The 20,646-nt window shown below is 35.7% G+C and overlaps 3 protein-coding genes across 7 annotated transcripts; all 3 read right to left on the bottom strand.

The window, feature by feature from the left end:
- Nucleotides 1-646: 646 nt before the first annotated feature.
- Nucleotides 647-2,457, bottom strand: LOC118051616 (glucosamine 6-phosphate N-acetyltransferase). 5 transcript variants are annotated; one of them, XM_035062299.2, is made up of 2 exons: nucleotides 2,313-2,457; nucleotides 647-1,274 (listed from the first exon to the last, which is right to left on the bottom strand). In XM_035062299.2, exon 2 carries the CDS (start codon nucleotides 1,220-1,222, stop codon nucleotides 767-769), a length of 456 nt encoding a protein of 151 aa, XP_034918190.1. In that variant the 5' UTR covers nucleotides 1,223-1,274; nucleotides 2,313-2,457; the 3' UTR covers nucleotides 647-766. The 5 variants fall into 5 exon arrangements, with proteins under 5 accessions (XP_034918190.1, XP_034918191.1, XP_034918192.1 ...); XM_035062300.2 differs by having other exon boundaries at nucleotides 647-1,239; XM_035062301.2 differs by having other exon boundaries at nucleotides 647-1,268; nucleotides 2,313-2,376.
- Nucleotides 2,458-3,820: 1,363 nt separating this feature from the next.
- Nucleotides 3,821-10,744, bottom strand: LOC118051619 (glutamyl-tRNA(Gln) amidotransferase subunit A, chloroplastic/mitochondrial). Its single transcript, XM_035062304.2, has 10 exons — nucleotides 10,039-10,744; nucleotides 9,630-9,941; nucleotides 8,591-8,770; nucleotides 8,403-8,497; nucleotides 7,891-7,966; nucleotides 7,596-7,673; nucleotides 7,308-7,401; nucleotides 7,148-7,197; nucleotides 5,261-5,374; nucleotides 3,821-4,187 (listed from the first exon to the last, which is right to left on the bottom strand). Exons 1-10 carry the CDS (start codon nucleotides 10,561-10,563, stop codon nucleotides 4,086-4,088), a joined length of 1,626 nt encoding a protein of 541 aa, XP_034918195.1. The 5' UTR covers nucleotides 10,564-10,744; the 3' UTR covers nucleotides 3,821-4,085.
- Nucleotides 10,745-10,882: 138 nt separating this feature from the next.
- Nucleotides 10,883-20,119, bottom strand: LOC118051618 (cell division cycle protein 27 homolog B). The gene is made up of 16 exons (XM_035062303.2): nucleotides 19,899-20,119; nucleotides 19,129-19,201; nucleotides 18,841-18,950; nucleotides 18,580-18,626; nucleotides 17,811-17,908; nucleotides 17,353-17,666; nucleotides 15,856-16,011; nucleotides 14,944-15,160; nucleotides 14,486-14,712; nucleotides 14,337-14,402; nucleotides 13,607-13,726; nucleotides 13,276-13,352; nucleotides 12,391-12,510; nucleotides 12,027-12,246; nucleotides 11,639-11,920; nucleotides 10,883-11,285 (listed from the first exon to the last, which is right to left on the bottom strand). The coding sequence occupies exons 1-16, from the start codon at nucleotides 20,001-20,003 to the stop codon at nucleotides 11,235-11,237; spliced, it is 2,283 nt and encodes a 760-aa protein (XP_034918194.1). The 5' UTR covers nucleotides 20,004-20,119; the 3' UTR covers nucleotides 10,883-11,234.
- Nucleotides 20,120-20,646: the final 527 nt, after the last annotated feature.

The following is a 20,646-nucleotide window of genomic DNA, read 5'->3' as shown; positions in this document are numbered from 1 at the left end:
TGTCATGATGTTAAGTTAAAGTAATGTTTATGATATTTTCTAGATATTTTGGGTAAAAAATAAGTTGAAAATTGAGTTTCTAAACAAAAAATCAGGCATCCCTATTTTTCAAGATATTTAACTAAACAAATGCTATTCTTGATTTATTTAGTTAAATGTATACATATGTAATTTTGTTTTTTTTTAAATCCAACCATATGCAAAACACGATCAAATAGCTAATGCAATAGAAAACATGTGTAAACCATTGCAAAATCCAACATCAAGACCAACGATGCTCATCTCAAAATGCAGCTACATTATTATTACAGTAACGTATGCCCCACGAATTCGGACATAAAACCCAACCAAACAAGCAAGAGCAAACACAAAGCAACAGGCTACAAGGCAGAGACGGTATGGCCCCATGTAGTTGAATCCTCAGCAATGTGAATTTCCGATTTCAAAATACGATTTGATATTCAAGTTTCAGTTTTCTTTTTAATGCTCACAAATAAAGGCTAGAAATGTAGATCAAATCCATTGTTAAGATTTATACTTTTTACTTGTGAATAATTGAGTGTAGTTCGATCTGTACTGGATACAACTTCGAGTTAATTCCAAGAACATGGTTGCAGAAATGAGTGGAATTATGAAGTGGAGCCAATAAAAGGGGTGGAACGTAAAGGATTTGGATTTTTTTTATCAGCTCAAGTTTGCAAGGGATGGCAAGGAGAATCAGAAGTTCAACAAATATTGACAAGAAAGAGGACAAAAATTTTATTTCCTAAATAAAATACTTCACCATTTGAACTTCTTTCTGCTTGTAACCACATTTCTCGTAAAATGCTTTGTTCTCAAGACTGCAATCAAGAATCACCTTATAGCACCCCATTGAATGAGCATGATCTGTAAGAAACTCAATAATTTTCTTTCCTAATTGCATCCCTCGGGCGGCAGAATCAACCACAACATCTTCGATATGTCCAACTTTACCACAATTCCTCAAGAACTTCTTTTCAATAAAAACACTCCCAGTTGCAATAATCTTCCCAGAACGATCATCTTCGATCACACAAATAAGATGGTCATCACCACATGAGCTGATCTCTTGAAAACGCTCTTCAAACTCCTTATCCGAAACAGAATCACAAATGGTTAATTGTTGCAATAGCTCTATGAAACCTTTGCTTTTATCTAATATCTCTAGTTTCCGGACTCCAAACTTGTGCTCAGCATCCATTGAGCTGTGGGGCAACTCTAGTTCAATGATGAAAACATTAGACCAGCTGAAACTAAAGAGCATGAGAAAATCAAAACTCCCAGATTATACAGACTAATTAGAGATGAAAAAGAAACAAAGTCCTGTTTCTTTATTTAGACCCTATCTTTTAAGTTTCTAAATTCCAAAAATTTATAGAAAACTTAGTATCCTCTTTCATATGACTAGAATATCATGACTTTCTAATCAAATGCATAGCATAATCTAGCACCCTGAACTACAGCACTAAGAAAAAATGCCCTAACTACAACATTTAGTTTATAATTGCTTGTTTACAGAAGTTCAAGTTTATAAGATCTAGGCTATCATCATCCTTGAAGCTCAAGTGAAAAGTCATCATAATAACAACATTGGAGAAATTCATAGCTTTAAGAAAAAAAATTAAAAGAAAAACTCAGATTAGAACGATGCTATTTGATTATACTTTGGAGGATGATTTTTTTCACAAACAGGATAATAACATCACAAAAAAAAAAAAAAAAAAAAAAAAAAAAAACCTAAGACAGCTATTATGGTATTTTACTTCTCCGCGAGTGCAATATCAATTCAACTGTCCCAAAAGTTACACTTTCTGACAAGTGCTTCCACAAATCAGTCTTTCAATTAGTTTCCCTTCCTGTTTAAGCACTGCATATAAAAACTATTTCCTTTTAGCCTAATTCTTATAGAAGAAAGAACATCAAGTTTTTTACTGTCATTACCTTGAATTCCCAAAAAGAAACCTTGTTACTTCCAGTCAACAGCTAATAAACAAGCAATGGTGACCTAAGATTCTGAATCCCCGGTAAGACTTGGTACGGATCTACGTAATGCAATTCCATTCTACTTTGTTAGGTTAATTCGTGTTGAATGAAATCTTCAATTTCTGAATTACACTTACATTATTAAACAGATTTGATACAGCCAAGACTCTTTCTTTCTAAAAAAAGACACCTACCTACTCACCCACGAGATTAAACATGATGCAAGCTAAATATACCGGAAAAGAGAAGGAGATCAGAGAAATAATAAAAAGGCGGAAAATCAAAGGATCTGTTGAAGATTGGCTTACAGTTGAAGCTTGTGTTGGCGCAGCCCAGGTGTTTGATGCAAATGGTTGAGACAGAGAGTTGCAAACTTGCAGATAGTAAAAAGTTTACTGTATTTAACATTTAGGCTGGGCTGGGAGGATCAGGATTCCTTGATTTCAAAGTCAGGCCCGCTTATCCAAACCTCTTTTTTTCTTAATTACTAAATACTTTTATATATTGGGTTGTTAATTATTATTATTTTCATTAATTTCTATATATATGATTGTGAACGCTAGGTATGATTTTAATAAAAACAATATCTTTTTTAATTTTATAAAATAAAGAAATTAATTTTTAGGTCTAAGAAAAAAGTATTCAAGTGATTACAAACTTTATCTTATTACTTTGATGTAAATTGAAGGGTACTGTCAAGTTAGCGTGGTAGCATGGACTCATCCTGAATTTTATGGATTTTGATTTTTTTTTAGATTAATATGGATATCTAAATTAATTTGTGTGTACATCGACTAATCTTACGGGTCCTGAAGGTGACAATAATGTAAGTCTCTGGTAGTTTTGAGACTTGTGAAATTCCAACTAGTAACTTGTGGAGAACAAACCCTAAGTCTGACTAGTTCAGTTATACTCTTTAAAATTATGATTCTGAATTTACATGTGAGTAAAGAAATGATACACCAAGATTTAGATTAAAACGGTTATAATGTTCATAAAAGGATGGATTTAACATTGCTCTACATGTGTCAAAAGGGAGTTTTAGGTATTCCCGGTTTTATGTGAGGAACAAGAAAAAATATACATGCTAGCATCATCTAGTAATTTTTTCACATCATTGCAATTTAAAGTCAATTTTTCCAAATTGCCGAGTAGTTTGATTTTCGCCAGTGTTATTTGAAGTGATTTTGCTTCAAATTATTTATTTTTTATGATTTTAAATTGTTTTTTATATGTTAATATTAAAAATAAATAATAAAATATATTATATTGATGTATTTTCAAGAAAAAAATACTTTGAAAAATAACAATTACCATAAACTCAAACATTTTCTTATAAGAGCGAGAAACAGATCTATTTATTTGATCATGAGGAGCACATTATGAGATCACTGTCTGGTTCAGCCCTCGAAAACTTCCCTCGGCTATCCTCCATCTCTATCATTAAGTTGTAGCCAAACTGTAAGCAGGGATTTTAGCTAGCAGTGGCTGCTTCATGATCATGAACAAACCTCTTATTGGATAATATTGGATAAAACCACATAGGTCCGCCCCATCATTCCAAGGTTCCAAGCCCTGCAGTTCGATAATTGGGTTGCTATGGTTTTAGCCGGGTCTTGGCTTCAATGTTGTGCTGGTGGTGGCTTTGTTGGGAGCTGAGAGTCAAAATGTGTGGTACTTGGAGCAAGACGGTAATGGAGGTTTTTGCATGCTTGAGGTTTCCGAAGCCCTAGTAGGCAACGGTACTGGAACAAGTTGAAGCACATGTCGAGGGACTAAAAAGATGCTCTGTTTTTCTTATATCTACAAAACTCCATTCCAACAAAGATATTTTGGACTGATTGTGAGAGGTATATAACAAAGAGTTATGGGGACACCCAAAATTTCATTTCAATTTGAATAATCCAATTACAATGGCCAACAAGAGCTTCAACCGAACTCCAACACAATTGTGTGGTTGGAAAGATCTGTATAGGCTGCTTCACGTCAAAGCATAAGGTTCACCAAAAGTGTTCTACTCAAGAGTTATTCAGGCATTCTATCTGAACTTGACTTCTATAACCTCAAAGGCAAAGAGAGCATTACTGTTGAGAATATGCAAGATCATCTGCTACTATGGGAGGAACAAATCTGCAACCTTGAAGAGTCTGCTCAAATATATGGCCAACTTTGAGCAACTTAGCCTGCATTTACAGTAACATGAACAAGTAATCAACAACTTTCTTGCTCAACATTTGAAATAAAACCAACCATTCACGACAAAAGATAGCAAAGGTTTGATTTAGCTCTCCTTAAACAAGCATTTGCCATTTCTCTACGTGCTTCATAGCAAAATGCCACGACCATCTCACACATTCATCAAGCTAAACTAGTCTATAATCAAATGTTTACTTCTGGAGAGTGATGACTAGAGCCGTAAGGGTTACAGAAAAAAAGCCTGACCAATGCACAACATGAACAAATGGTGTTTCGAGCATGCTTCAAGGAAAGGATTAGTGAAAGCAAAGCACAAATGATTGAATAATAGCACTAACATGAACCAATTAGGGAGAGCAATTTCAGTCTGACCTAACAGATACCCAACCCAATCCACTTGGAAAAAACCCAGATTTCACCTAACTGGAGGGGCACAGGACAGAGCAGGTTATTGCAGCCCTGACCCACATCTAAATAATATTTATTTCGTATATATTGTTAATGTATTAGTTTGTTGCGTAACTTTTTACATTATAATTATCTTGGCAACATGGCACGACAATTAAATTGACGTTAAAAAAACCACCATCATCATAAAATGAGTACTATAAGTTATCTCTTATATTTCATCTAAACATGAATAACATGATATATTGTCTTTCATTGTTTTTTCCAATAATAAATTACTTAATCTTCTTCATATCAACTATTTACAACCCAAATCCAACACGGATTAGATTGAAACCTGACCAGAATCAGACCTGCTTTAGTGCTAGGGATGGGTAGGCAAAAACCTGGCTCAACTGAAGCTGATCCTACTTCCAAAACCAAAGGTACAACCACCAAAGAAAAGTACAGATGTAACTATCCCAAATTTGGTCCTCGCCCAGAGCTAATACCTCCTTGGAATCCCCCCACCCCCTAATTGCTCCTTATTCTTATATCTCCCTATACTACATAACCATCCATTTCTCTTAGTTAAGTTTTTCAAAGGAAAAAAAGGTGAACTTCATATCTCTACACCATAATAGAATTTGTAAAAAATACAAGTTTTCAATACCTCATCAAATGCCGCACCAATCATTTGAAGACCAACAGGAAGTCCTACAGGCCCCCCTTCAACAAATCCACAAGGCAAAACCAATGCAGGTAGCCCTGCCAAGTTAACATTGACCTGCAAGCGAGGATAATGTGAGAAACAAACATAAGAGTAATCTTGGCTGCAGGAAGTAAATGGTATGACTGTAAAGAACCAATGAAAGAAAAAATTCTGGGGCATAAAAAAAAAAACAGATGAATTCAGAAGGCAGGATATGTCATAACAATTCTAAGGCTTCAAACTATTTTAACCAAAATAAACCATAACTCAAATTTTCAGAAATCTATAAAGCACAGTTTCTTGGAAAAGTTGTGAATCTGTGTTGAATGACGAGGATTTCAACTTTTGTCTTATAACAGCACTATTAGTCTATTACTTACCTCTTTTTGTGTTTACATGGTAAAAAAATGGTAGAGAAACATAAGACTTGCCGTATAAACACTGTCCAACATTTTTTTACTTCACTGCAGTTTAGTTCTCAAAACAATAATATCACTCTCATAGTGAAGATGCATTTCTGGTGAACAAACAAGAGAAAATTAGCTAAATCAACTTGTAGAAATTTTTCCAACATTTGCATGGTTCGCTTATAGCAAAGCAAACAGGAATAAAGCTATGAAATATTGGTTCAAGCCATTCTACAAGTCCATCACGGTCCTCTACCCTTTGAAGTAAAAACATGATCGGTGAACATTCTGTAGCCACATGAAATTATTCCAATAATAATTACTTTAGGGGCTGAATTTCAACTAATACAATATTTATACCATATTTGCAATTCTGGAATTATATACTAATCAAGGTCCAATTTGTAACCATAGAGTATGGACAATTGGAGAAACATATTCAACAAAGGACTGAAATGCTATACGCAAAGGAGCCAAAGGTTCAATGAGGATAAGGCAAGATCTATGACTACTACTTGGAACCGTGAAAAGTAATGTGAAATGTGGCATGATAGGTTTGAAATAGGGCTCCTTAAGGCCAATCAAAGCTGGCCCTAACCATTTCTGGTGAAATTTGTGAATGTAACCATGTGACACTCTGTGGACATGTGGCACCTGCATAGCCATTGGTGTATTTGACACCTGGTTACAGCCATGTTGTCACACCTCTTGCCTATAAATATCCCTTGTTTATGTCATTTGAGGGATTGATGAACATTTTTGGGCTTCATAGCTTCTCTCTCTAAGAACATCTCTGGTAATTGCTTCGAGAGCACTCTTTTCCTCTCTCTCTAAGTTCCACACCATCTCTCTCTAGATTGTTTATTATAAATAGTTAAACATTTCCTTTAAAAGAATATCCAGATTAAGAACATCTCTGGTAATTGCTTCGAGAGCACTCTTTTCCTAACTACTGAAACTATCCTTGGAGTAATGATAATCACCTCCCATAAACTCACTTATGCTGGGATTGCATGTTCCTCCCAAGGCCTCTATCAATTGCATTTCCTACTTAAGGTGTTATTTATATACAAAACATCCTTGCTATCCATTCATCTGCTAAGGTGCTGCTTCACAGTTTCCAACCCATGTTCACTTCAAAACAATACCCCAATTCCACATATAAAGATCCAACACCATATATCTTCTGATGCCATTTTAGTACTTAAAGATCAAGTACCGACCCAAATCTCTTTAATCTTCATCATTCTCCCAAACAACAAAAGTATACCAATTGTTAACTCTAGAACTGCAGCCTGCACAAACGATGCCTTTTAATTTTTAACCTAAAGCATTATCTCCCTCAATCCCCCCCCTCTCCCACCACTTCAAAACAGGAAAGAGGGACAGGGGAATGACATGAACGGGCAAGTTAAACATAAAGCAGCAGAGAAATGCTCACAGTCATAATGTCGCCTGCATACATTGCCAAAGGATCGTTTTTCTTTTCACCTGTAAATATTGAGAGAAATTATGTCATTACCTGTTAAATTGAATCATTATCAAAGCAAAGGTATGAATAACATGTCCGCCAAAGCCAAAAGGATGTAGGCAATCCATACCAATTTTATATGCAGCAGATGGCGCCACAGGAGAAATTAGGATGTCATTATCATCTAATGCATCCTTGAAGCTTTTCCGAATTAAGGTCCTCACCTAAAACACTATTATAATCATGAATTTCTTCTTGAAGACCTAAAGTTCTTAAAATAACTGGGTTTAATAGGAATTTTTTATGTCAGAATTCAGATTCTCTAAAAATCATGAAACTGTAACCATTAAGAACACGAATTTGAGTATCCATCTTCAAACAGTAAAGTTTAGATACTCTAATTAAAGGAAATATTTACCTGTTGGGCACGCTTGTAGTATGCGTCATAATAACCAGCTGAGAGCGCATATGTTCCCATCAAGATTCTCATTTGGACCTGAAAATATGCAATAAATACTACTTCAAGGGTCTTGGCTGTGCATGGCTAATCTGTACTTTCAGTTGAAGTGATAATAGCCATAAGCAGTCTATTATAATGGGAGCTGGTGATAATACCTTGCAACATCTCAAATAATATTTGACTATACCATTTTATTTTACAAAGAAAAAAGAACAGAACAACTTCTTTACAATGACTGCAGGATGATACATACCTCAGGACCAAATCCTTTTGCTCGGGAATCATTATAAAGAGCATTTAACTCTTCAGCAAAAACTTGGTTCCCATACCTACATGCCAATGTAGAGGAATGATTTCTTGTCTATATATCTAGACAATATAAATATGCAAGAAGAGGCAAAAACTGGACACCAACAAAAACAATTTCTTCTATTTTTTTAAATTTTTATGGGGTGCTTAATATTATAAGCAGCTATAAAACAGCACCTCAGTGCAAAAGTTTGAAATAAACCAAGATAACTTGTTTATAGCCCAACTGTGGTCATATTTTATACTACATTGTACAGGCAGAGAAATGGAATATGACTCAAACATATGAAACAAACTCCACAACGCAAAATCTGTGAACACTCACTTATTTCAAATGTTTACAATGTCATCTTCTGTCTAAACTGGAAGTGCTGAATTACATAGAACCATACAACATATATAGTTCTGTTGAAAGCAACAAAACTATTGAATGAGAACTAATAGTCAGAGAATCACCTGACACCATCATAACGTGATAAGTTGGAAGATGATTCTGATGAAGCAAGAATATAATAGGCTGGTAAACCAAGGGAGAAAGATGGCAATGAGACCTGTAAATCAATTCACCAAATATGAAACAAAAAGTATCAGCCAAATCTGTTAACCAAAATACACGTCTGCTGAGTAAAGGTTATAAGTTAGACCTCTGTCACAGTACATCCTAGTTCTTCAAGATGTGAAGCGGCACCACTAATTGCAGATTTTACTCCATTGTCCACACCATCTTCAAGAGTTTCACGGATAAGACCAACCTTCAACCCCTTCAATGGTTTCGATTCCACAAGATTTATAGAACTAAATTGTGACGAAAAATCAGGAACCTCCTGAAAAGTGAAACTATTATGGTAAGGAACAGTCTTTTTCTTTTTTGAAACAAAGAATACAAGAAGAATAACACATCCTTCAAAAAGAGAATACAAGAAAGAAAATAAAACTAAACAGGGCTTTGAAACCCTATAGAATAATACACCAGAAAATATAGGAAATCAATCCAAAATGCTTAATTGGAGTTGGAGTCCCTCCCAATTGTTGAAGACTTTTGTTGCTGCTCTAGCTGGACTGTATGGGTTTCAGAAATATGATGTTTTTCTAAATTCAATTGCTTCAGGATAGCTACTAACATTACCTTTTTTTTTTTTAGATGAGTTATTAGGATTCCAGGAGAATAGAAGAGCTTATTTTACATTAAATCAGACCATAAAGGAAGATATGAAAAAGATCACCTTGCAGCATATTGGTGGGGTGTGACTATTCTGACCACAAAATCAAACTATTTTATCGTAGATCCAAACTGAAAGATATGCATATTCAAATTCAACGAAAAAGCTCTGAGCAGAAACACAACACCACCATGGCCATTGCAATCCAGGAGAACTCAATTTCATGTTGGTTCTTTTAGCAGCAAGTACAGAATGCATGTTGCATTGATCAACATGCTTGCTTATACGAGCGATGGTGACACTTTCAGCTACAGGTAACTACATTAACTCTAACAATCCCGTCAATGACCAGAAAAGTCCACGTTTCCCTTAATGCATGAAAATTTCAGTTACTTCCTCTTACGCAAGCATCAGAATCTGAATTTTTGCCAGCTAGTAAATATATGAGATAATCACAGTTTCTCAAAGCAAGAAATCAAAGAGAATTGATTGACCTTAGTGGATAAAATAGAAGAATTCTTACTCGGTTACTACTAGTGGCATCAAATCTATCATGTCCAGAAATTACGTGAAGGAGGATACCAGTATCAGCAACTGAAGTACCAAAGCATCCGATAACATCAAGTGATGATGCATACGCCATGAGCCCAAATCTGGAGACACGCCCATATGTTGGCTTCAATCCAACAACACCACAAAATGATGCTGGTTGCCTTACACTTCCACCAGTATCACTACCAAGTGACACCATACATTGCCGAGCAGAAACAGCTGCAGCCGATCCGCCTGACGATCCACCAGGCACCCGAGACAAGTCCCATGGATTAGCAGTCACCTGTTAGAAAATGAACAGCAGAAACTGCCAATGCCTGTTAAGTGTTTGTTTGATTGATTGTTCCCAGGAGTCAAAAAATAAGAAGAAAGAAGAAGACCTGGAAAGAAGAAGCTTCAGTGGTACTTCCCATGCCAAACTCATCCATATTAGTCTTTCCAATCAAAATCCCATCTTTCTCCTTCACTCTCCTAACCGCGGTTGCATCGAACGGAGCCTTGTAGTTCTCCAGGATGCGGGAGCCACCTGTTGAAGGCATGTCAGCAGTACAGATATTGTCCTTGACCCCAACAAGGACCCCAGCAAGGGGGCCGACATCCTCTCCCTTTTCAATCTTGCGGTCGATTAGCTGGGCATCTCGTAAAAGGGTGTCGGAGATGTGGAGGAAGGAGTGGAGGTGGGGCTCGGTGAGGGAGAGGCGGGAAATGTAGGACTCAGCTAGTTGGGTGGCAGTGGTTTGGCGAGAGAGGAGGGCGCGGCGGAGGGTGAGGATTTGAGACGAAGGCGGGGAGGATTGGTCCTGTGAAGCTGAAGCAGACGCAACGGTGAAGAAAGAGCGGAGGGGTTTAAGGTGAAGAGGGATTCGAGAAAGGGAGCGAGGGGGCTGCTGCAGTGTGGATAGCATTTCTTTCTTTGATTTCGTGTGAGGGAGAATGATCGGCTCTAATCTAGTCTATGGATGAAAATCATAAAATGGTAGGAATCAGCCTTGTAACTTCAGTTTTGTTGCATGAGAAGAGATGAGCTGAGACGAAGAGGCTTATCCAGTTTCGAAATAGTGAGTGACGAGAGAAAGGATTATGGACATGGCCTTCACAACCCTTTTTTTTTTCTTTTTATGTATTTGAGACCTCGCTTCTCGTGTCTTCGCCAAATTAAGTCATGATGCCCATTGAAATCAGAGTTGTGGACATTACCAAAAAGAAGAGTTCAAATGACATGGATGGGCCAAGAGAATAAAATTGATCTATAAAAAAAAAAAAAACAAATGAATAATACAACCATTTCATCTTGACATATGATTATACAACTATTGGTACAAGTATGGCAGTTTCTAGGGCCTCTGTCACCTCAAGTCTTCTGTCAGCATGTTAATCACCTTCAAAACTGAGGTCACTTCTGCAAGAGCTGCCACCTGAAGAGCCGCCACATGCCAAATAAACGCCCGGGATCAAGCTCTTGTATTCGTTATTCATCGAAAGCACGAGCAGCCCATCCTCCTTGGGGCCAGCAGCTCTAAGCTGCACAATTTGCGTTGCGTTCCCTTCTGCCTATGCGTCTCCAATGTTGAAGGACCTACAAGCTGTCTTCTAATTCATCTGGTACATGCAGCTTCTCAATGGCAGCCTGTCAAATATTAAGACATAAGATGTCAACAGAATGTAACTCCACCCTAACGAAGAAAAAACAAAGGAGGTAAAGTCCATAAATTCAGTTGAAGATTCAAGTTATGGTTTTGACTGAGACCATGAAAAAAGGCTAGATTCCACCGTTCAGGTGAATTAGGCATTGAGTCCAGTTAAAATCAATCTGTGGAAAAACAAAAGCGTTTCCTCTCTGAAGTTCAAGCTCTGACCAATGCTATTGCTTGTTGAGTATACAAGGTAAATTTCATAATCCATTTTTCTTAGCAAATAAATTTGCTTTCACATTTAATTCCCAATGTTAGAAAGCAAGAGATTGTGAAATAAACCAATCACCTTTATTGTAGCCACGTCGGTTGCTGATGGTTTCAAATCCAAAGCAAGACCAAAGTGAAGCATTGCCTTCTCATGCATGTTACGCCTCTTATAAATTCTACCCATCAAAGCATAAACACTGCTTTCACGTGGAGCATACTCTTTCAGCTCCTCTAGGACTTCTAAAGCCTCATCAAAGCTTTCCAAGCTCACAAGTATATTAGCCTTTTGATACATGGGAAGAGGGTTCTTCTTATCAGCTAAAATTGCCCTCTCCATCATCTCCAAAGCTTCCTCATTTCTCTGTTTTTAAAAAAAAAATCAAAAAGGGGGGAAATGAGAAGAAAGCCATAGGACATTATCAATTTTGGAATCCAAAATTTAACAATCAATTTGCATATGGTGCAACCTTTAAGGCATGTAAAGCAGTCCCAAGATAAGACATTATCACTGAAGAACATGGATTTATTTGGAAAGCCATTCGGAAGTGATGCTCAGAAAACTCGTTTTTCTCTTGCCGAAGATAGACCATCCCAAGCCCATGCCAGGAATTGTAATGTCTAGCATCTATCCTTAGGGCACTCTGGTAACTCTTAATTCCATTCTCAAAATCCTCCAAGGCAACATATCTGCAGGTAACAAAGTAATTGCAAGAAAATTATATGAAACTTGAATCCAACATTTAATATGGAACACTATCATTTGAAAATACAAATATGTCAGTTATCAAGAGAAAAGAAAAGGAAAAAAAAAGGAGGAACCAAGGGACCTACTCATGACCGCACAAGGTGTGTGCATATGCAAATCTTGAATCAAGCTGTACAGCTCGCTGAAAATTTTTCAAGGCAGTTTCATGGTCTTTCTGCAGACTATAGCAATTTCCAATAGCACACCTGCATGCCCATTTAACCTGAATGAGTGACAAATGAGGATGATGATGATGATGATGATGATGATGATGATGATAAGAACAGGTAATGATGAATACAGCAGCAGAAAAGTAAATTAAGCACGCTTGATGTTTTAACAAACTGAAATCACCCAGCCTTGTGCTATGCCCAAACTTGTTCAGGTAATGATGAATACAGCTGCAGAAAAGTAAATTAAGCACGCTTGATGTTTTAACAAACTGAAATCACCCAGCCTTGTGCTATGCCCAAACTTGTTTCAAGCACATTCAAAGAAGGATCATAATGTCTCTATAACAGACAACATCACCTGTCAACCATCCTAAAAGCAACCACTGAAATGAGCAGATCACCTAGTTAGGCAAAGATGACATGAAATTGTGAATGAATACAAAAGGACCCTTCCCTCATAAACATCCACAAAGCTACAAAAAAGGTTTCCAGATTTCAAGATATCAGCTTCATTATGGTACAATTTTAGTAATGATTCAACAAAGCATTCCTGCATCTGAAGGTATACGCTTTACTCTTTGAGGCCCACAAGGACGAGAGAGAAACAAAGGCCAAAAAATAATGAGCAGCGTAGACAACTTTACTGCTGCTTTCATGAAGAAAAATATGTATAACAGCTCAGAGGAGAAATTTAAGGTGATAACCACCATGTAAAAAGTGAAAGCTAGATTGTGAACAGGTAAATGAAAAACAAAAGGCAATGAAAGCACTATATGTTAAAAGGTATAACAGCACTACCAAGATTGAGGAGCTAAACGATCAGTTGATATCAGTTCTTGAGCCAGGTAACTTAACTTCATGTCTTCCTTCAAATGCTGCAACAAATGCAAGAATAAAACTTCATCTAATGTAAGAAATAGATATACTAGAAATGCATAAGTGCAAGCATCAAGCATTACAATTGGAATATAATGACTAGTTTCTAGGAATAAAAACCTATAGTATCCTGATTTCCAGCTGCAGAGACCAGAAGTCAAGTATCCTTTTACATTTTAGGAGCATGGACTATAAGCTAAGTAGAAAGAAGCATGGAATGTGTTACCAGAACCTCCTATATAGATAGACTCACATAAAGAACCGTTGAATATACATCCAGTCCTTCTAAACTGTAAGGTGATGCTCGCCGGGCAAGACTGAAGGCTCTATCGGCTTCCAAATAATCCACTAATTCAACATATGCTTTTCCAACCTGCATTCAAAATACAAGCATGTCCAATAATGCATAGCATGCAGATGGTATAAAATCAGAGCAAACAGTCATTTTGAGAGAAGCACAGATGAGAATGCAAAAAACAAAAAGAAGCATGGGATCCACAATGGATACATTCCAGTTCTAAACAAACCAAAACTAATGGGAGGGAAAAATAAAGTGGAATCTCTTTAAAAACGCAAAGTTAATAAAATTGACTGCTTCTAACCTTAAGCCAGTATTAAAAAAAATTATCACTGATATCATCAAAAACTGGTGATGGCAGAGTTTCAAAAGCTAAGTTTTAAACAGTTCCGGAATGCATACAATTAGATTACAGACATGAAAACTCCAGAAGGAAATTTTTTATGAAAATTTTATTTCCATGACAGTTTTTACATTTCAACTCAAAATAGCATGCACTCAGTTCTGAAATTTCAATAACTATCAATAATTAATTAAGTAAATATGCAATGGTATCTAATATATTCATCATCAATCTCATCACTAGTTTTCTGTGTATCTATCAGTGAGACAAGTGCATCCTAAGCAGCAAGAAAAGAAATCAAGAAGAAAACAAGGTGTTTCATATTCAACTACCGATTTTTACCTGGCAAAGCACCCAGCCTGTATTATAATGCTTGTGTGGTAGTTTCATGTAGACATCCAGTGCATCCTGTACTACCAAGAAGCTAGATGGTGAAAAACATTCCTGAAAATATTAGTAACTTTGATCTTTTAGCAAACACCAGTTAATACCTGACATCTGTACATGCAAGAAAGTCTATAACCTTCCCCAAGAGTTCTCAAGAGGCCTAATATTTCTAAAGCACCACTTAAGATACATGAAGGGCTCGCGATAACTCCACCAACGGGCATGGTTGCTACTTCTGTTTCAAGAGATCTAGAATCCCCAGTGAGTGATGGACTACAATTTGATGATGTATTATTTGCACGTGAATCATCAAAAGCCTCATTCCGTATCCCTTAATAAGATTAAAATCAAAATTTTCAAGCAACTGGTTAGATAGTCAATAAGCAGACAGAAGACCAAAAGAATGCGTACTGCAGAACAATAAAAAATAGCGACAAAAAGAAGATAACTTGATATTTCAACTTAAGTCCACTGCACTAACACAAGCAACATTTCAGCCAACTCCAATGTTAATACGGATGTACATGTCTACAAATTAGTCAAACAAAAGAAGAACAATCACCTTCATCATAATTTTCATTGACCCATGACTGTCCCTTGCGAACTGTCACTGAACGTATTGCCAAAGAACTTAACTTGGAACCCCCAAGATATTTAGGAGAGTTGTTAGTTCCATTCCCTGCAACCAGTGTAGAACTAGTATTTTGGTTGGATCCTGCTTCTGCAGCGAGCCTTGTACTTCGCCGAGGGCCAGAATCAGAAAATAACCTCCCAGAAATCTGAAAAGAAATGAAGGGCATTGATGTTGTGGAAACTACTTAACGATTCATTAAACAAAGAAAAGATGGACAGAGCAATAGCAGGTTTGACCAAGGCATGTTGACAAAGTCATACAAGATATAAAAACCTTAATAAAAGTTAATGTCAATATAACATGCCCAAACAACTAGCAGAATGGAAAGGAAGCCTTCAATACACAGATGAAAATCAATCATGCATGCCCCATGGTGTAATCAAGATGAAAATACTTGAAGATGTGTCAACAAGGTCAATTAACAAACTAAAATTCCAGAAAACAATTAAGTTAGTGAACAGGAAGGTTAAAAAATCCCCCACAAGAAATGCTTACAGGATAAGCTAAGTCTGGACCATGAAGACAAGGGACGACAGAAAATCACGGCACAGATAAACTGAATTGGTTAAAGCACATGGAAAAACAGAAACAAAAGATCTCAAAGGTGCTATATTCAGCTCCAAATATAGAAATTTGCATTATGAAATGTCTCCTCATACAATGAAAACAAACCCACAGATCTTCCTTATTTCAAGTGCAGTATAATAAGTGCTTCACAACTGAGACCTGAAATACTAGATCATTTCTTTTAAAAAAAAGGCATAGAGTTTCGAAGTTAGCTTGAAAGAGATACTGGAGACACAAAATTAAGAAAAGAAAGGCTGTATTAGAGCTCTTAACCTTTCGCAATTTCCCTTCATCAACAAACTTTCTTCGAGGGGCCTGCATAATAGAATTCACAGTTGACCTTGCACTGTTATCAAAACCAGGCATGCTAGGATTGGAACCATTTGGCTGCATGTTTCTACACAGTGGTGGTGGGGCAACACTCGACAACTGCAAAATATAGTCTCATGAGCAAAAAAATACAAAAACGATGAAACATGCTATGGAAAAGAACACCAAACTTAAGTAAACAATGTTTGGAAGTAAACTATATACTAACCTTACTGTGAGTGCAATATTTCATATTGTATTTAAAAAAAAAAAAAAATTGGTGAAAGCAGTGTAACTTAAAAATAAAAAATGAAAGAAAGAAAGAAATACTAATAGTGTTGGTTTTTAGAGTTATAAACTACTATTATTAATTACATTCTATCCGTGTAATATATTCTATAGTTCATAAGGAAGAGATAGTAGCATATTTGCAGGGTCACCAGTATGAGTAACAATGAATACAGCAGAAAGAAGTCAGATGAAGCAGAAAGGTGTGAGATGAAGTTACTACATGGAAGAACATGTGAACATGAAATGAAAGAATAGGCGCATGTTTCTATACATAGACGTAAGAGCACATCGAAGTATTTTGACCAGCATAGTAAAGAAAGAGAAAGAACTGACAGGAATAAGATAAAAGTTAGTGAGCAGAGAACTTTACTTTGCGAGAAAATATTATTTCGAGATAAAGATCAAAAGTCTAGGGAACAAAATTTAACAAAGAAATCAAAGGAATAGGATGAAAAAATGCACAACTGCAGTTCAAGTCACAGAATAAACCATGCTTGGTAAGCAGAAAAATGAGGATCAAATTCAAAGATTGAACATTTGAGGAGATAAAACAAAAATGACCCTTCAATAGGAAAAATTAGCAAGACATGGTACCAAGATTGAACCTAAGACCTACCCCACCCTTACCATCTGCGTAACAACCCAAGAGCAATAAAGAAGAACAAGCTACGTGTCATTCTCAAAAACTCTACAAAACAAATGTTGGAACAGAGGACAGATTAATTAAAGAATCAATTCTGCTTCACATGCCCTAAACACAAAGGCTAGCTTCCAATTAGGTGGAGAAAACATGAATCCATAGAGAGTAAACACAGAATTCAAAATATGACAGACCCTCAAATTGGTGAGGCAAATGAAGAATAGCAAGATAGAAGATGTGGTACATTCCTAAAATTAAACAGTAACCATAATTGAGCATATCTTTGAGTGCATAAAACAAAGAGGAGTAGATAAGACCAAGTTAGTCAAATCAATAAAGAAAATCACATAATGTTACCCAGAAATCTGATTGACAATAGGTAGAAAGTTTGCCCCAAACAAAAAAAATACAAAATCAGAAGTTAGTCATTATTTCAAACAAAAAAAGAAGAATTCACTAGTGTTAGAGTTTGAGGTATTGAGCTATACTTTTTGTATGCTCGTAGCTAGGCATAATTTACGTCGTCATACCTGTGTAACCATTGGTGAAGGAGTGTTATAAAATGACAGGTTTGGAAGGCCACCATTTGAATGCTGACTAGCAGATCCTCCTAACGTAGTGGCTCCATGATAATTTCCAGGAATATCTCTTAGGTTATTCCCTTGTGGGTGTTTTGACTGCCTTGGACTTCCATCTTCCAAGCCAAAGTTTCGAGCAGAAACTAAATTACGATCCTCATTGGATATGCTCAAGTTCTGGGATGCTGATGCATGATTCATGTGCTGCTTTTGAATACAAAGAGCAGCTGCTTCATCAAAAACTGCAGCTGCTTCTTCAGCAGCACCTAAAACATTGATAAAAAAAAAGGCCCATATACCATAAGGGAAAAAATATAATGCTCAAGTAGATGACCATCTTTTGATTTGAACCAGAGGGTGGGCCAGAATTGCCAATGACACAGATTTGCACAGATGTTCAATGGCCATACCTAATATACAAAGCTCCTCATAGGCAGCCCAGAATAAAGGATCTATAGATAAAGCTTGCTTAAAGTGATGGATGGCACTTTTCCTTCTATCAGTATACCTGAATCCAAATGAACTTAAAAGAATAAGATATTGATATATTAAACCAGGATGTAAAAGGAGAAGAGAATAAATATCGCCAAACAAAATTTAATAATTATGCAGGTTCAGAAATTCAAATATGAAACTAAAACCAGGATACTTCTTTATAGTAAGGTGTTATAAACAACTAAGGAGAATGCTTTTAGAATATCAAGAAGCTTTGTATGATACATGTGCAGTTCTACAGCCTTTTGAAAGGGAAATTAATATTTTAAAATCATTTCATAAAAAACTTTATGATTTAAATCAATGGCTTTATAAAATTTTATGAAATTAAGAATTTCAGATTTTCAAAGAATCAATGGAAAAATTAAATTGAGGGCATCATTCACTCTTCTGTTAGCACTTTGCAGAGCACACAGACAGTAGAAAGAATCTAGAAAGTCAAGAAAAAGAACAGTTTTATGTCAATTATTCTTCCTTTCTTGCTATTTTACAGTAATAAATGAGAATATAGGCTTGTACTTGAAACAAAAGTTTAAGGATCTTTTCATAAACTATTCTCTTAATTCTAACAAGGAAAACAGCCAAAGTTTGTCTGTAACTTGCATTTTACACATAACTAAAGCAAAAGACAACAAAGTTCTTGTGATAGTTAATCATTAAATATTTGGGAAAGAGGTAAGCAACCTGTAGATAAGCCCAAGAAGGTAATGCCCAGGTGCACCATTTGGAACCTGATAGGGGAGAAACAACATGAGCAAATCATCAATGCCAAGAAATGTGAGTCAAAAAGCACACAACTACACCCAGCATTCAACAATGATGAATTTTAGGACTTCAATCTCATATCTACTACGGCAGAAAATGCTGATAAAAACAGCCTGTTTTGTGGATGAAAGGTACTTTAGAAAAGGCAAACAATTTTTAGTTAAGAGTTTCAATAGGCACCTCTAAACCAGGCTCATTAGTAGGACATAATGCAGCCTCAGCTTCATTTAGAAGATCCATTTCAAAGCATGATATCGCAAACAAGTAGCGGGATTGAGCCATTTGTGTTCCTACAGATAATAACGAAAAGAAAAAAGCTGAAAGATACATGAATACACAATGCTTTTAATGGATCAATGGGAGAGGGGAAAAAAATCCACGACAAGAAAGAAAACAATGACTAAATAAATTAAGATCATCGTAAGTTAGCAACTATCTGAAAGCTGAAAACACGAAGAAGCATACTACCTTTTAGAATATGATACGCAGAGTATGCTTGATTATTTTGCAGATAACATCCTGCTAACAATTGCAAATTTGTCTGCATTAACAAATGCAATCATTTTGAAGTCAGGTAAAATTTAGTTCAACAGAAAGAAAAATAAATAAACTTATAACATTTGTATCAAAATAGATTATGAAGACAGAGGAACTGGATGAGTGAGAAAGCATATCCTCAAAATCTGAGGAAACATTGTCAAAATGAACATGCAACTAGTTAATATATTTCATAAGCCAAGACTCCAGGTTTCATCTAGGTATCTTCGTAGTTTGATTCTATAGCAGCAGTCAAGCAAGCAGTGAGTAAACAAATCCAATAAAAATCCTCTTTTGATTAGCCCAAAATTCCATAACTTACAGGTATCAAAACCTTGGCCCTTTTTCAGATAAATTCTACAAATTTAGTTATTTTAAAATGTCACATTCACATAACACATCAGAATTTCGGACGTTTTTGTCCCAGTGTTTCCCAGGAAAAAAAATAGGAAAAACTAAAGCCACGTGGAGCTCCAATCAGTCCCGAATCGCCATAAAATTATCAAAAAGAAAAAGAAAAATAACCGATCTTGCCAGTAAATAGTAAGACCCCTAACTGTTCTTGAGAAACCAATAAAAATTACAGACACTGTGTTTGCAACCAGTAAAAGATTATCACTTCAATTTTCTTGCTGTTTCTCGGGGACCAAACAAAATGGGTCGAAGTTAAAAAAAAAAAAAATCGGAGCTTTTTGGGATACCTCGGAAGGGAACTCGGCGCAGAGCCGTTCGCACATGAATATGGCGTTTCGATGCATGAAATGCCGAAGACTGTGGTTTACACAGTCTACTAGTATCGCTTCCATCTCTTCTTCTTCTTCGATTGAAAGAGAGAGAAAAAAGAGAAAAACAAAAAAAAGAGGGGTTTTCTGGTTTTTGGGGGTTTCTTGAGGTTCAAAATGGGATGGCACGTGTTAGCTTTTATTTCAAATAATGCCTCACGTACGAGAGATTGTCCATTAGTTGATGCTCTCTGTCTGGGTTAGTCGTCTATTTTATCACCCCCTCTTCTTTTGATATTTCTAAACTGATAGCTAAGATTAATAACTGTTTTTTAAAAAAATATTTTTTAATTTAATTGTATAATAATAAAAATAAATAATTACAAATTAAATATAAAATTAATATCAAAATTTTGTTAGGCTGTGATAACCTTATAAAAAAATAAAACAAAATAAATTATAAAATTTAATTCTTAATTATCATAATATCAAATGATAAAATAAAAAAAAAAATTTTTTTAAAAAAACATTAAGCCTGTCAAACTCGTGAATAGGTATGTAAACTTTATAACATTTAATAATATTTTTTTTTATAAATATTTTTTTTAAGCATAAAAAAAAGTGATGATGATAAATTTAAGTTCAATAAAGTATCTTATATAATATCTTGTAAAATCGATTATCAACTTAATACTAGAATATTTTTTTAATGCTTTACAAAATCAAG

Source organism: Populus alba, chromosome 18, assembly GCF_005239225.2.
Source record: "Populus alba chromosome 18, ASM523922v2, whole genome shotgun sequence".
NCBI classification, from domain to species: Eukaryota; Viridiplantae; Streptophyta; class Magnoliopsida; order Malpighiales; family Salicaceae; genus Populus; species Populus alba.
This window is presented reverse-complemented; position numbering and strand designations above follow the sequence as displayed.